General features: G+C 42.6%; 1 protein-coding gene across 1 annotated transcript in view; it reads left to right on the top strand.

Annotated features, from left to right (window-relative positions):
- Positions 1-15,787, top strand: part of LOC145480784 (uncharacterized) — a 55,956-nt gene that overhangs the window by 18,060 nt on the left and 22,109 nt on the right. The window contains exons 8-10 of the mRNA XM_081459112.1: positions 80-310; positions 1,260-1,413; positions 4,813-5,000. Of these exons, the coding sequence (XP_081315238.1) occupies positions 80-310; positions 1,260-1,413; positions 4,813-5,000 (573 nt within the window). The remainder of the gene's footprint in view (positions 1-79; positions 311-1,259; positions 1,414-4,812; positions 5,001-15,787) is intronic.

Here is a 15,787-nt window from a genome sequence, read left to right on the forward strand (position 1 = left end):
TTTGTTTAAAATTAATGTTAGCAAGCATGGTCAGTCAATAAACATTAAGGGTAAAAGGCTTTTATTTCTAACCGATTAGTTCCACCAACGGTAACATTCCCAGCTGCTCTGTTAGCAATACAAGGAGGCATGCTGTCATGTTCAGCCAGAGGAACTCCTCCCACATACACAGCACTGATACGGAACTCTACAGTACTGGTGAATACAACAAACACTGCAACCATCCATCTGGACAAGGATGGAAACTACACCTGCCAGGCCATCAACCAGTATGGAAATGACATGAAAGAACTCCAAGTCAATTTCACAAGTAAGAGTTTTTTCTTGTCTAATCTCTCTTTTCTTGTCAAATAAAGTACAATGTTTGAGAGTCAGTCCCAGGTAAACTTCCGGAAAACGCCCTGTGATGGCCCTCTGGGTCCAATGCGCTAAGCCCCTGTACTGCCAAAACTGACGGGTTGGGAGCTATAACTTAAAGTGAAGCTTCATGCTGTCCATATTGTTATCAAAGAGTTCTTTCTGACTATTCGTTGGCCATAGCATCTCATGATTTAACTGACATCTTATGCAGTGATCGCACTTAAGGACATATCTTGAATGCCCTCAATCCTGACCATAACGTTTGAGACACTGTTATTTTTCCATAAAAACCAGAATCCAATTTACTCCCCCTCCCCCTCTGGACAATGCTGGGAGTCAGGAGTCAATGACTTGTAGAAATGGCCAAATAATTACTTCTAAAAGAGATTTTGTAAAATAACTGGGATAGTATGCGCACTCCCATTGATTGGTCAATAGGCGTGTTTAAATGAGCGTATGTAAACACGGTTTCTCATCACGTCTTAGATTCGCACGTAAACACTTAGGGAGTTGAAAGAATTCTCAGCAGTTTTGCAAACCCTTGACCTGCGTCTTGGGTTTGAGTAACTATCTGGAATTCTCTCGGCCCCTCATGTGTCTAGACGAGGCTAAACATGGGAAAAGTAGTTAATTGCTAAATCTAAAGCTCGATATCCAAACTCTGAAGACATCCATGAGAACAGTTTTATCCTATTCTATACTCAACTTTATTATATTACAATCGAATAAAGTAAACATGAATTCTCATCCTTCAAGTCATATCAAGTTTGGTTTAAATTAAGCTGGGAGATTTTTTTGCTAGGCCTTTGTTAATAACTGTCCATTCCCCTAAAATGTTGGTTAAAGTGTGCGTCTTGTTATGTTGAAGAAACATACGAAAACCGTCTTTGTATTAACAGAATATGGCCCAGAGATCGGCTTTCTGACCAGTGAAGGATATCCTGTCAGCTACCCAAGGAATACAGACAATGTATCCACATATCCTATTCCAGAAGGCTGGTCGATGAACATTTACTTTCAGGATTTTGATGTGGAAGAAAGTAAACATTGCCTGTAAGTAATATAGCTGTGATGATCGAGTGTATCAGCTACATTTATCTAATGTGGAGTAGAGTCATGTGATGGCGTTACTGTTCGGATGAATTTCTATCTATTTTTTTGGATCTATGCATTTGCCCAATTGGAACATAGCCTTATCAGCTTTCTTGAGCTTTATTTGTAAATACTCTGTTATTAGTGAATCTAAGTCCCTTTTCGATGGTCCCAATTATGTTTATTAGTAATAAGATTTTAGAAGTCTACTTGAATGGGGGACCAGAAATGTTTCTCTTGATCTGATAAACACTAAGTTCATTAATTTGCAGTACTCTTCACCCCCCCCCCCCCCGGGACAAAAGGTGGACATTTGCTCCAGGGGTTGGGGCATATGAAATATTACTCCTGCTCGGGGGCTGTGCTAAATTATAGTATAATCAGGGGTGGCCCAAGATTCCAAATGAGCGTCCCTGTACATACAGTAGTACTCAGGTTATGCAACAGTCCAAATTTAATGATTTGTTCCAGACTTGGTTCCCGTGAGGTTTCTAAGCTGTTTTATTGCAATTTAGGAGGTTTTAGCTTCACTGCTTTGTCCTCTATATATATTCTAAAAATCACCTAAATTGCAATAAATCGACCTGGAAACCTCAAGGGAACTAAGGAAACACACACCTGAAGCAAGGTAAGGTTACCTTTATTCATACTTCTTCGTATTTTTTTAGGCTTAAGAATATAACCATTTTTCCAAACCAAATCCTTAAATTTCGACTGTTGCATAACTTGAGCACTACTGTATGTGCAGGGGCTTGATCAACCCGTTGTATAATAATAATTTGCGAATGCATCCCTGTATTTCTAGGTTATCTTTTCCATTTCTAAACTGTTTTTGTTTCAAAATTTGGTCATTCCATTTCGTTGTTGTAAAGATCGCTTCGGGGAGGGAAGGGGGAGGGGTAGGGGTGGAGGTTCTTTACAAAGTTTTATACGGGGAGGCTCCGCCCCGAGGTCCAACCCCTTAGAGTTTTTTATACCATTTTGACAGAAAAGGTTCTCCTTTCGTATACTTTTAATTGAAAAAAGGTACCCCTTTCTTATGCTTTCATAACTGGACTGTATTCTGAATAAATCGCCAAAAAAGGAAATCTTGTCATTTTCATGTAGTGCGAAGCTGGCGTTTTAGTTAAATTCCTCTGGTTTGAAGAGCGTTTTGGAAAAGTACCGTTTTCGTGATGGATTAGTGTAAATGGTAGGCCTAACCACAGAAATACAGCTACGCTTTCAAATTTCACCGGCGTGGTGTGGATGAGACCTTGAAGAACTAAACGAAAAAAAGTGATTCAGCTTTAATGGACGCCATTTTAGTGTTGAGTATTAAACTCTGAGGGTGTAAAATTCACCAGGTGTTTTGTTTTCAAGTCTTAAAGTGGTACAATGATCAAATTTTCGCCCCTTGATTTTTTAGCTGTATCACATAGAATTCCATGAAAGAATAAAAACGCCGTTTACCGTTTGCAAATATCTGCATCAGTTCCGGAGATATTTAAGTTTGAAAAATGTGTAAAATATGCAAATGAGATGACTGATGATGTCATACACTCAACCCAATTTTATATCAAGTATATAAATAGAGCTATATTGGGTAATTTGCAGCGCAGACCATTGAAACTTGGTAGGCTAATAGTTCTACAGGAAACACACCTACGGTTATATAAAATTCTGTTGCCATGGCAACTCACTCTTTCCAGTCCCCACCCACTTGATTTCAATATGTTAGTGATTTTCAGCTCGCAAAACATTAAATGAGGCCACAAACTTGAGCCAACATATTTATATGCTTGCTGGATCAAGCATATGAGGCACCATTAGCAAACATCAAAATGGAATGGCAAAGGTGGCCAGAAATGCCTTTAACATTGGGGAGGTCTGGAACCCAGTATGTTGCCATGGTAACCAAACTGTTAAGCTCATATTGTGGGGCACATTTAGTAGAATCTTACTGCAAAGAATCAAACATTTCTGATACAAATTGGCTGAGATATCTTTTTTTATCATATTTGATCAAAATTTGGTTGAGTGTATGACGTCATCACTGGGTTAATTTGCATATATTATAAACTTGAATATCTCTGGAACGAAAAGAGATATTTGAACATAGTAAACAGCATTTTTCTTCTCACACAGGCTACTTGTTTATGTTTTAAAATGGATGCGATAGGAAAGATGTGATTTCCGTCATAGTACCACTTTAAGTTTTGCTATTTTTGTCAATTCTCCAAAATGCAAAAAAACAGGCATGTGTAAATAAGTATGAATAGTTCTTTTCACGTGTGATCTCTAAATTTTCCTCGTCGCAGCTAGATCGGTTTAACTGTTAGCTGAGAATCGGATTGACCCTTTTTTCAACTTATTGCTTAGATCTGGGATCTGCAAAATTTTCTGTTTGGCAAAAACGGAAAACTGATAACTGAGATCCAACTCCCCCATCAAGACACTCTACTTAGACTTAGTCGATTGTCTATACAAAAGCATATGTGGACTGTCCAAACTTTGGTACAATTTTGTGCATGTAAGCATACCTTCTTTAAGGCTTAGTGCTATAATGACTTTCTGTAAACAGTCAGCTGCACGTTTTGTATTATGTATAGTTACCTCTTTTCTGCTGGCTCGACAGATAATTCGCGCAGATATTTTTCGAGTTGCGTAGTATTTGAGAGCAACGACTGGAGTAAAATGTCCACTCATATTACCTGTCAAGCCAGGGAATAAGGGATGTCATTTTCGACTGCATCCCTGCATTTGTAGGTTATGATTTTCTTTCATTTTTAACTGTTTTTGGTTCAAAAATTAGTCACGACAATGCCTCTTGTGCTCGAACACATCATTTTGTTGGGAGAGCACTCAAGAAGCTACAATCGGTGACATAATTAGTTGACACATTGTCTTTCAATAACACTTTTAGTGCACCAAGTAACATGATTCTTTTTAACGCACAGTAAACTGTGGAAAAGACCTCGCTCCCCCATTCAATGTTGCTTGTTTGTAGCTCAAGATCACAGCAGTTACCACAGAACACTGTTTAGGGCTGAGGAGGGTTGAAAGAACAAGCTAGGAGGGCAAAAAGAGATCACAGTGACGAAATAGGGGGTTAAAAGGGTAAATGTGTCAACAATTTTGTTGCCGATTGTAGTTGCCCTAGCTGTGCTGTCCCTCAAGCAACTCTTATCCTTCTTCCCGCGTGCATCATAATTCAATAATGCACGCTAAAGCATGGAAATTCTTATTGCCAGGTAGTATCAGGAGCCATGGTAGTATGTAGTTTTTAATTATATATCTGATTTTTGGATTGCTTACGAGTATCACAAGTTACTCAGTTTTAGTGGTTTGGTGCGAAACCTCATTCACTTTTCTTTGTAGCAAAGACTTTTTGAGAATCAACGACGGGATGGGCAAAGTACTTGGTGTGTATTGTGGTAACAAGACCGGTAAAAATCTTCTTGTGACTGGAGACAAAGTGGAAATAATATTTCATTCAGACGGAGAGATTGAGCAAAGAGGATATCTACTAAATTTCACTCTGGTTTCACTGCCCTCGGTTTCAAACGGTAAGTGGAACCATAAAGAAGCTGATGAAACTTGAAGAGTACACCAAGTTCATCTCCCACTTAAATAATTTCTAACATTTCATTTAAAGTTGACGGGTTATTTATGATAATACATTAATGCAGCTCGTTTCGTCCCGGCCAAGGGACTCATCAGACACCTTTCTGCTTGGCAAACTCGTTGGGCATCACGCCCAAATTCCCGTTCGCTAACAAAATGATGACAGCAATCTCGCCTTATATCCCTAAAGGATTCCTGACCACATTTCATATCCAGGAGAAAAACTGGAACACAAGTTTTCTGCAAAAATAAGAGCAATAGTGTGGTAAGAGACAATGTCTCTTGAGCATGATAATTTCCAATAGGCCGTAATGAATGTAAACATTGTCATAAAAATTTGGCGTCTTTAGCCACAAGTTCGCGGATTCTCTTTAACCCTATCCAGACCAGGCTTTTTGGCTTTTTAAGGTCTTCTAGTGACTGGAAACCAAGTAAAAATGTTATTAGATCAGACGACTAGGTTGAGCAAAGAGGATATCGGTTAGTCTTCACTCTGGTTTCACCAGCCTCGGTTTCACCACCATTTTTTTTTTTGCTCGGGTGGGACGATAAAGCAGCTGACTAAGCTTATCAAGTTCGCCAAGTTTATCTCCCTCCTCAAGCAGTTTAAGGACTGGATCAAAGACCTTTACTGGTTAAAATAATTTATATTTGATATATGTCCAAAGACACAAGTGACAATGGAACCAAATTTAGCACACAGGTAGGTTTTAATGTCCTTAGCATTTTGAGGAAGATTTGGTACTTCTGACGGGTCACGTGACATATCACGTGATGTTTAGCGGAAAATAACAAATATTTGATGAATTATTGGCGGTTTTTAGCAAGATCGTTTAACAAGAACGAGTTTTAGATGCAGTTCAATTATTTCCATCCTCTCACATTTGGAATGACCGTCCAAGTTTTTGCGGAAAAAGGTTGTAGGGTCAAAGGTCATTATTTTTTCAAGAAAATTCGACTTTTGATCATTTGTATCTTCTAAAAACGAAATCAAGGAAGATCATGCCTAGCGTGGCAAGGTAGATAATTCAAATTTGCATAGAAAACGCTCATTTATTGATGAATACGTGTAAAATTGGCCAACAATCTCCGATTTACTAAGCTTTAATATAATTTTTTTAATGAAATGATAACGTTTAAAAGAACATTTAAAAGGCCATGAACCTGTGGCGACTGAAGTCACAGGCTCGCAGATACTCTTGGCCCTATTCAGACGGGGCTAGTGGACTTTTTGAGGTCTTCTTTGACTGATGGGGGATCGGGGGGAAGGGGGAGGGGCTTTTGAGGCCAACACCCCGTTACTCTTGGAGTATTAAAGTCATTACTGACCATAAATCTTGTACGTTTTATAACACATCCCAAGCTTTCTTCTACGAGGACCCTGTCATAGAATGGATCTCCCACCTTGCTGGAAAATTGCGAAATTTTGCTCTCAATATTTTCTCTTTTTTTACAGTACTAGTAGTCTCAATTATCATGAACTGTGGACAGCTGCAAGCGTGATATAATTAAAGCAAAACAGGACGACACACTTTGTCATTTAGTTATGACTTCCTCCAATTATGGCAGCCTTTGGAATGTTCATCATTCAGTTATTTCCAATGTAGTCCTCAAACATTATTTAAACTCCCAGCCACCTTAAGATAGAAATTTATTATCCTTTTTCTGGTCTTTGAAAGTTTATAACGTTGAGAGATCTTTCATCAAACCGGATCAGCCCGTTCTCTACTATCTGCGCGACGGGCCCAAGCGCAGCTTCGTGCGCGAAGAGCTGCTGGTTGTTCCTCCGAACACTACTCTTCGTCCCGCTGACATGAACTAGATGTGATATTCGTTTGGTTCGGTGTGTATCCCGTCTAGCAGCACCCAGCGCTTGTCGTAATAAGCGCTCAGCCCCAGCTTCTCCTGCTTGTAAGTGACGATCTGGCCGTCCCGCATCCTGAAACCCCGGTTGGTGGCCATGTCCTTGCTGCCTTCCAACGCTTCCTTGAACTGCTGCCATGACACCTCGTTCTGCCTTTTCTACATCCCCTTTATGCTGAACTTCTGTTTTTCGCCACCCTCTCCGTCGTCGGCGTAATAACACTTCGAGAAAAGGGCGATCATCCGGAGGCCCTCGAACTCAAGCTTGAAGAGACCTGGGGTCCGGCCGCTCCACTTGTCCCAAGCCAGCCAGTGATTTTTTTCCGCATCGAATTCTGCCTTCGAGCCGCTCGCCCGAGATCGCCATGTAGTTGCTGTCCGTGTCCATCTGCATCAGCTCGAAATCTCTTCTGTCGACGTACTTGTCGAGAAAGTCGTAGTAGAATTCCAGCATCCGCAGCTTCGCCAGCTGGTAGACGGCGATTCCGATGTGGAACGCCTGACTGATCGTGATCCGGGACTTGCGGCTTTCCAGCTCATAGGCCTCCCCGATCTCGTCGAGGTCTTCGAAATACACGTTCCGCAGCGCTCTGTCAACAACCTTCTCATCTTTCGTGTAGATCACGTTCGTTTGCCACTCCAGCGCTTCGATCAGCTTCCCGTAAGCGCTGTTTCCGAGCAGTTTGAACATTTCGGCGAGCAGCGCCTTGCTTCTGTCCACATCTCCTGTCCGGCGCCCCTCCGTCACCTGCTCCACGAACCAGGTGAAGATCTTGCCCGCATCGTAGTCGATTGTTCCGGAAACCTTCGTGACAACCGCCCCATGGTTCACGTACCACCGCACCAGAGGGGCGTACACCAGCAGCCGTTCTGCGGACAGCGCCCCCACAAGCTTTTTTCCATCTTCATGCTTTCTGCCCGTTCTCGCCAAGTACTCTTTCATGTGTTCCGGCAGAGCTTCAGCGGGAACCGGCTTGTTGATGAAAAAGGGGCACATCTCCTCAAACTTTGGCCACAAGCGCTCTTGATGTCAACTTCGGCGAAGCCGAACCACTCCCCGGCTTTCAAGCGGCGAATCAGAACTTCGGCCGCTTCCGCTTGGCGGTCATCACTGTAGTGCACGACCTTCTCCTTCCCGGAAGGCATTTCTCTGAGCATGGTCGAGAGATAGAGTGCTGGCGTTGTAACCGAGAATCTTTTTGCAAAGACGCAGTTTTTCGAACTGATGCGACCTTATCCCTGTGACGCCCGCTTCGTGGTACCTTGTGAAAACCAGGCTCGGTCCGCGAACAACCGCCCTTTTTAGCACAGCGTAAGCCTCTCTGCCAAGCAATAAAGGTCTGCGCCGCGCTCGATCCCTCCCCGGAGCAAATAATGCAAATTCACCCCTGGCAGGCTCATCGCGTCTTTCAGAATGTCGATTCTTCTCTGAGTGTAGAAGCTTTTCATCTTTTCGAGCACCTTGAGGCCGAGCTCCACATCATGATTGTTGTACTAGCGCAGCCAGTCTTTGAAGGTGCGCATGCCCTTTTCTTTGAACAGCCGCTGGCACCCCTCCCACTCTTCCCGGGTGAGAACGTAGGTGCCTTTCAGCTTAGAACACCATGCCTCGTATTCAGGGAGCCCGGGGTAATCGAGCTTTTCGGGTGCGTCGAACCATTCGTAGGGGAACCGCATCCGTAGGCTTTCACCCATTTGTCGTAGCTCGTCCCCGGGTCAAGGTAGTTTATGATATCGAGAAAACGGGCCCCCCAGGTGAGCAGGAACATGGTTTTGTTCTCCTTCTTGGCCACTTTGACTTTTTTGTTTACTTTGGCGAGAGTGCTGACGAAGTGGTTTTTGATCAGATTCAGGTTGTACGAGCCTGAGTTGAAGCCCACGACAGGGACCTGGTTGCACCATTCATTAAGTTTTTGCTGCTGTTCTTTTGGCAGCAGGTGCATGTCTTTTGGCACAAACTCCACTCTCACCTGGTCCTGGATATTTTTCTCGCGTCTCTCCAGATCTTTCAGGAACTTGCGGACCAGCTCCACGGGGTTTCTTTCGCAGATGTGGGTGGGCTCTCTTTTTTCAAGAGAGTCCCCGACGCTCACGGAGATCGGCACATGCGCGCTTTCTATTGTTAACACGCCTGTCGGCTCTTTCCAATAATTTTTGTCGCCATACGCCTCGAAATCGTACAAGATCTCGTGCGGGTAAGTTTTCGTTTCCTTCCTCGGGAGTTCCCCTTTAAGAAACCCAACTTCGCAAGACCAGGCCTCGATAACTTTGTAACCGATCTTACGCAGAAATGCGGTACGGTTCACGGTGGCTTGGTACAGTTGTTCGGCTGTTTTACCGTTTGTTATGACCTCCTGTCGGTTTGGATAACATTTTGGGCATCCGTGGAAGGGGCAGCCGTGGTATTGCCATACCGTCCTCGTTTCGTGGTGGTACCCGTCGACAGGAGAAGACTTCATTTTCCCGCCTTCTCGAGGGAGCCATCTCTCGCCCCTGTGCCCGCACATCGCGTGGTGGATGTGAATCCCCCGTTTCTTCGCTTCCCGCTCCAGCCACAGCATCGCTTGTTTGGATTCGGAGCCTTTTGGGTACATCACTTTCTCGAAAGCTGTCTGTGGCGCTTCAACTTTTGTCCCCGGGCAAAAGATTGCCGTTTCTCCCGCGCTGCAGGTTTCATGGTGGCGGTGCAGATTCCAGGTTTTTGTGAATCTCTGGCCGCAATGGGTGCATGCATAAGTTTTCGCAAGCTTTGTGATGTCTTTTATCAAGAAAGCGTGTCCTTCGTAGACACCTATCGTCAAAATGTTTTTGAGTTTGGGGTTCGGGTTTGTTCTGAGATGCCATACCACTTCACCGCCAACGAAACGCTCAGGCTCATAGACACGAATTCCAAGCCAAGATGCGACGGGCGAGCCCTCATTCAGATAGGCTTCCACCTTGTCGAGCTCGTCCAGAGACGTTTTTCTGAAGTTCGGTGGAATAACCTTGAGTTTGAAGAAACTCTGGGTGATACTTCGGGCTTCTTTTGTGCAACGATCTGTGCGCGCCCCTCGGTGCACTCCGATGCTCCGCCATAGGCACAGGTTGTCGTTGTACGTGTCCAACGCCACCATCGCCTGGCTATGGGCAAGGTTGCGCAGCCAGTCAGGTAAAGGCCCGGTTCCCACCAAAGGCTGCCTGTCGAGCACAACCTTCACGTCAACGTTGAAAAAGGCTTCAAAAGCCCTTTTCGTGCTGGGCCTTTCAACTCTTTCGTTGTCGAGACGCTCTTCCCGGGTGATAAGCCATTTTTCCGCGTCTTCTAGTTTGTTATACCACTGCAAGCCCTTGGGATTCGAATAGTACACCATAACCGTTCCATCCTCAATGTTCCGCAACTGGTACGCGAAAACGTGCCGAAGATAGAACGATGTGCTTACTCTTTCGCGTATCTTCGCCATAAAATCTGGTGTGAGGTTTCTCCCCAGACCTCTGATGAAGTGCCATCGAATGAAACGCCGGCCTGTTGTCTCTTCCCCTTCTTTCTCTGCGTCATCGAACAGATCCAGAATCTCTCTCTGGTAATCTGTGGCTGTTTGAACTCTCCGCGCAGGGAAGGGGTCGTACTCCCTCAGAAGCGCTTGCACTCCTCTTTGCTTTCTTTGGTGTGGAGGGGCTCTTGGCTCGTAAGGCTTCGGAAGAAGCGGCTTTTGCAGACGCGCCTTCGTTTCTTGTGAAATTGGTTCATCTAGCACGTTCTGGACAACCTTTCTTACCGCTGGCGGGCTTTCTGCAAGAAGCTCATCGAAATAACGCAATACCGCGGGGTCTATTTTTGCGAGTTCTTCTTCCAGTCTTTCTTGAATGCTGGAAGACATGGTTCCTTGGAATATAGCACCGGTTACATTTCTCTAACTGGTGTGTTTCTTTCTTGCAGCTCGAGCAAAACAAGTTGAAACTGTTTTTTTGCTTTTTCTTGTTTGCGGTAAAGACGCTGTTTTAGCGCGCCCCCACCGCAGGGCTTGCAAAGACGGTAGTCACACAGCAGTCCGACTCCGCATACTCTGCTTGGCTCTGGCGCTCACATTCCTTTCTTCAGCTGGTAGTTGTGCTGGCCACAATACGCCCCGTAACAGCGCTTTCCGCAGCTTTCTTTCCGGCCCCGCTTCAGCCACCTGCACTTGTTTAGCGCTCGTTCCATCCCGGCTCTGGTGGTATAACACCCCGGGCTCGCGCGTTTCTAATATGGCGCACTCCTTTGTTGTGGCCGCGGCCACCCCGCGTGGTGCTGCGCGGGGTGCCACTGTTCTGAGTAGTGTACAGGGAGGCAAACAAATACTATTTCAAAGAGGGAGCCGAATTTCACTGTTTGCAGCCCCCAGGTTCAACCGGCCCGAGCCTGTGAGGGCCGGACTTGGTGGTGGGGGCTGCGATAAGGTGAAATGAGGCTCCCTCTGCGAAATGGTATTTGTTTGCCTCCCCGTATACTACTATCCAACCAAGAAGCTTGGTGCAGTCACGCGTGTATTTGGCGTAAGTGCATTATATGCTTCAATGGCTTTGTCATGCTGCTTTTTCTCTTCGAATGCAGCCTTTCTGTTGCCGGACAAATAGCTAGCAAGATAGTTGCTACCAGTGAAAGCAACGGTGTTAATGATGGCACCTCTGATTATCATCCCGATGCTAGCCATTTGCACATGTAGCAATATGCTTATTTTTTTAACTTGTTGGAAGAACCACCTTTTTTCCAACCCACATTTGATGCTGGCAGATAAGCCAGTCAGAGTGGCAGCATCCATGATTGTTTTTACCAGCTTGTTGTCAGACATTGTATAATAATGCTGAAAATTAGCAGTTCTCAGGTTTTGCAACAATCGAAGTATGAGGATTTGCATGGGTTACATTCTTAAGCCTAAAAGATACGAAGAATTATGTAAATTCCCTCTAAACACTCTGATCGCTTCGAAATTTCACATACATCATTGACGATAGTTTTCGGAGCATTTGAGGCAAATTTACGGGTGTTTTCATTCAGTGGACTCGTTTGGCTGGGGTCACACATTGCCCTACCTTGGGAAAAGACATAAGTACTATTCCAAAAGAAACCATGCCACTGTGGGATCCATCTCATCATAGAGAAAAACTATTCTCAAAAAGCTGAAAGATTAAATTCACACCATGAAATCTCTCCGTCTTTTAAATGTCTTTTTTTATCAACAATGAAACGAAGTAAAAAGAGAAATGCTGGTATTTGTTGGTTCTTTGTACTCAACACGTGACAATTTTATCACCTCTTGCATGGTGCGGACACGCTAGGTTACAAAAGAAAAGGTTATGTACTGAGAGAAATGTGTGCAGTGTGTGGTGTGTGGTGCGTATCACATCAGTCCTTTGTACTGTTTGAAATCATTGCATGAGGTTTTTTTATGCACCCCTTATTTACTTTTCTTTGACCTTAATAGTATAGATCTCGTCCCTAGGTTAAGTAACTTGCTGTTAATAGCTTTGCTAATTGCGATCTACCAAAGACTATTATCTGAATTTTGAAGTAAAGTTGTTGAATGTAAAGCTGGAGGCACAAAAAATACACTGTCTCAGTTTCATTGTCATTGCTTTCATAGTTACATGCCCAAGTAAAAGAAAAAAGAAAAATTAAAATCGTTATCATAAGATAAGAGAAGATGTGATGAGTAAAAATGAGATGAAGGATGCTGTGTGTTTTGGTTTCGTGAAGAGGCCCTTCAGGCCCTGGCAGGGTTTTGAAACTCAAACAAAAAAGTTAGAGAAATAAATAAAAATGAAATAAATAAGTAAATAAATATCTTACACTTCTCCAATGGGGCTTTTCAGGGCCAATGGAAACAACTATTTCGTCAATGTCAACTGTGTCTTTTTATTCTTTTGCTTTGATACATGCAGAGTGTGGTACAGTGATTGAAGATACACTTAGAAGTCCTGGATATCCTTATGATTACCCAAGTAATACAGATTGCATTTCCTCGGTTTCTATTCCACAAGGCAGGGTGATTAATATTACCATTAACGAACTTAACCTGGAGGATAGTATATCTTGCGAGTAAGTACTGATTTTTAGCGTGTTATTAAGTTGTGAATGTGGGGAGGTCTAGCGACCTGCATTACTTTCTCAACATGCAGAATGCAAAACCTGAGTGTGTATAAGTCTCCTAGTAACAAGAATGAAAAATTCTGAAACTAAAATGTACCCGTAAGTTAAAGGGCCCTAGTCAGCCACACCTTTGTTTTTGTTTACATGCGAGAGTTTGGCTAGTGTTTTATTTGGAGCATCACTGTGAAACTACTAAGGATAGTTAAATATACTTCTAGGAACACAACTTACAGTGACGCAATAAGATCTTGCTTCGCTATGCAATATCAATAATTTCGATGGCATAAAAAATGGCGGAGACTGACTATAGATACCTCTGAGTAACTGAGTTTGAGGGCCGTGCTGTAAGTTACGGACCGAGTTTTTCCCCCATCGAAGGATAAAAACGAGGATCTGTAACTTACAGTATAGACTGAGAAAATGAGGTTAGTAAGATATTTGTTACACATCTACTGTGCGTCTGACGGGTTTGGGAACGATTTCTATTCCTGCAGAACGGCTTCAAATTTCTGAGGTACCTCAAAAGCAAAATGAGTCAATTTGAAATTGTTCTTAAGTAAGTCTTAAGTCATTAGCAGGTTTTAATACACAATTTCAGAAGTAAAAGAAAGTTTTAAAACTTTTACTTGCTAAAAAAGTTAAGAAAACTTGGCGATAAATCACGAAACATTTTGGCAACAACAACAGCTATAAATTTTAGCGGGCCATACAGTAGAATACGGCCTGGTAAATTGACCAAGCACAGCTCACGTAGTAACTGAGAGAAATAATAAGGTCCTTTAATATACATATTTCTTAATTGTTGAAACCGTGAGGAAAGACTGTGAGGAAAGATAGTGATTTAGATTCTTAAGATCAGCAAACAACAGCGGACATGAAGCAAGGACTTAAAGCGGGACATGTTGCAACAATATTTTTCCTAGCGTAATAGTTTTGCTAGCTTGCAAAAGGGAGCAGAGTTGGCGCAGTGGTGTGAGCGTTTGCCTCCCACTAATGTGGCCCGGGTTTGATTCCAGCCCGGTGCCTTATATGGGTTGGGTTTCTTGTTGGATCTAGCCTTGCTCCGAGGGTTTTTCTCCGGGTTCTCTGGTTTTCCTCCTTCCACAAAAACCAACATTCTAAATTCCAATTTGACCAGGATAGAGGACCCGCATGGAAACCAGCTAAGGCAGATGTGGCTTCCTCTCTTAATATTATAATTATTTTTAACTTATGTATTTATTTAATATGTTGCGGGGACAACACAAAATTTTTAACTTAATATTTATTTATGTTGCGGGGACAATGCAAAATGATGCATAAAATTCAATTGTGTAGAATTTGTCTGTCACGAAGAAGAGACAAAATGACCCCAGTTGTAATTGTCACATCGTGAGCATTGCTCTTGCAAACTGTCCCCCTACAACAAAGAAATGAACCAATATATATCCTCTTCGTGTGCACCAGCTTGCTTACTGTCCCTGCAACATGGGTCCTACACGTACACACAAAAGGGCTTGTCCCCGCTTCAATTTTAGAGCTTTCTGTACTCGGATTCTATTAAACAATTAGATTATGACTTCGAGATTTCTATCGCATGATTTCTATCATGCATAGAAATTGAGAGCAAATAATCTAATTGTTTTAGTATAAATCTACTAGTCGATCAATACTTTATCTAAATCCTCTTCACAGACACTTTGAAAACACCACGAAGTGGCTGTCATTTTGTTAACATGGGCACACTGCTACGCTACTCACTATCTATCACAGAATAGCTAGTGAGTAGCGTAGCCAATCAGAGAATGGCACTCGTGATAGAATGCTAGCAGATTTATAGTAATGAATGATAGAATACAAGTCACTCAACGAAACCACTTGCAATATTTGCCTAAGAACACTAGTACAAATGTAACAAGTTGAAATGCAGCTTATGGTTCCACAGCCACTTTTTGACAATGCTATGATGCAATTTATCATGAATAAGAGGACAGATGCATAAAAACTGATGTCAATTTGTTTTTTACAATAACAAGACCCCAAAATGGTCAAGAATGAGGCAAAAGGCACTGCACAAAATAGGGTTAGGTGGCGCGCGCTAGTTGAGGACCTATGTTCCACTTAGGAACAAAGAGGATTAAGTAAGTAAGTAAAATGGTCAAATGCCGAGAATAAATGAGGGGAAAAGACGCTGTAACCTTGCTGTAAACGAGGATAAGTGAATATTATTCAAAATGAGGTGAACATTGTCAATAGCTTTTCTCCCTTTTGATTGGCTACTTAAGAAAGTCTATAAAATCTCATTGGTTAAAAAGTTGACAGTTTGATAGCTGAAAGTTGAACTTAAATGCTTGCATAAATTAAAATTTTATCAGTCTACTCTTATTGATGATAAAAATGAACCAATCAGCTCACGAGAAATTAGACAGTTATTGTAAAATTACTAATTAACAATTTAGATTATGAGCTCGAGATTTCTATGATGTGATAGTTGATGAGGCCGAAGGCCGAACCAAGGTGTACTCTGGGACCTTAAGTCGCCGTAACTTAAGGTGACTTTGGGCGATTTTAGCTGACTTTAGGCGACTTAAGCAAAATTGGTAGAAAAAACATCGCGGCTTTAGGTGATTAATATTTAAGGCGATTTAAGGTGACTTGAGGCAATTTAAGGCGATTTTGGGTGACTTGAGGAGACTTCATTTCACATGAGTGATATAAATTTAAACTTAGCAAGTGTCTCAATGTATATCTCTTGCAATAAACCAATATTATACCAATACT

This window comes from Orbicella franksi, chromosome 1 (assembly GCF_964199315.1).
Source record: "Orbicella franksi chromosome 1, jaOrbFran1.1, whole genome shotgun sequence".
NCBI classification, from domain to species: domain Eukaryota; kingdom Metazoa; phylum Cnidaria; class Anthozoa; order Scleractinia; family Merulinidae; genus Orbicella; species Orbicella franksi.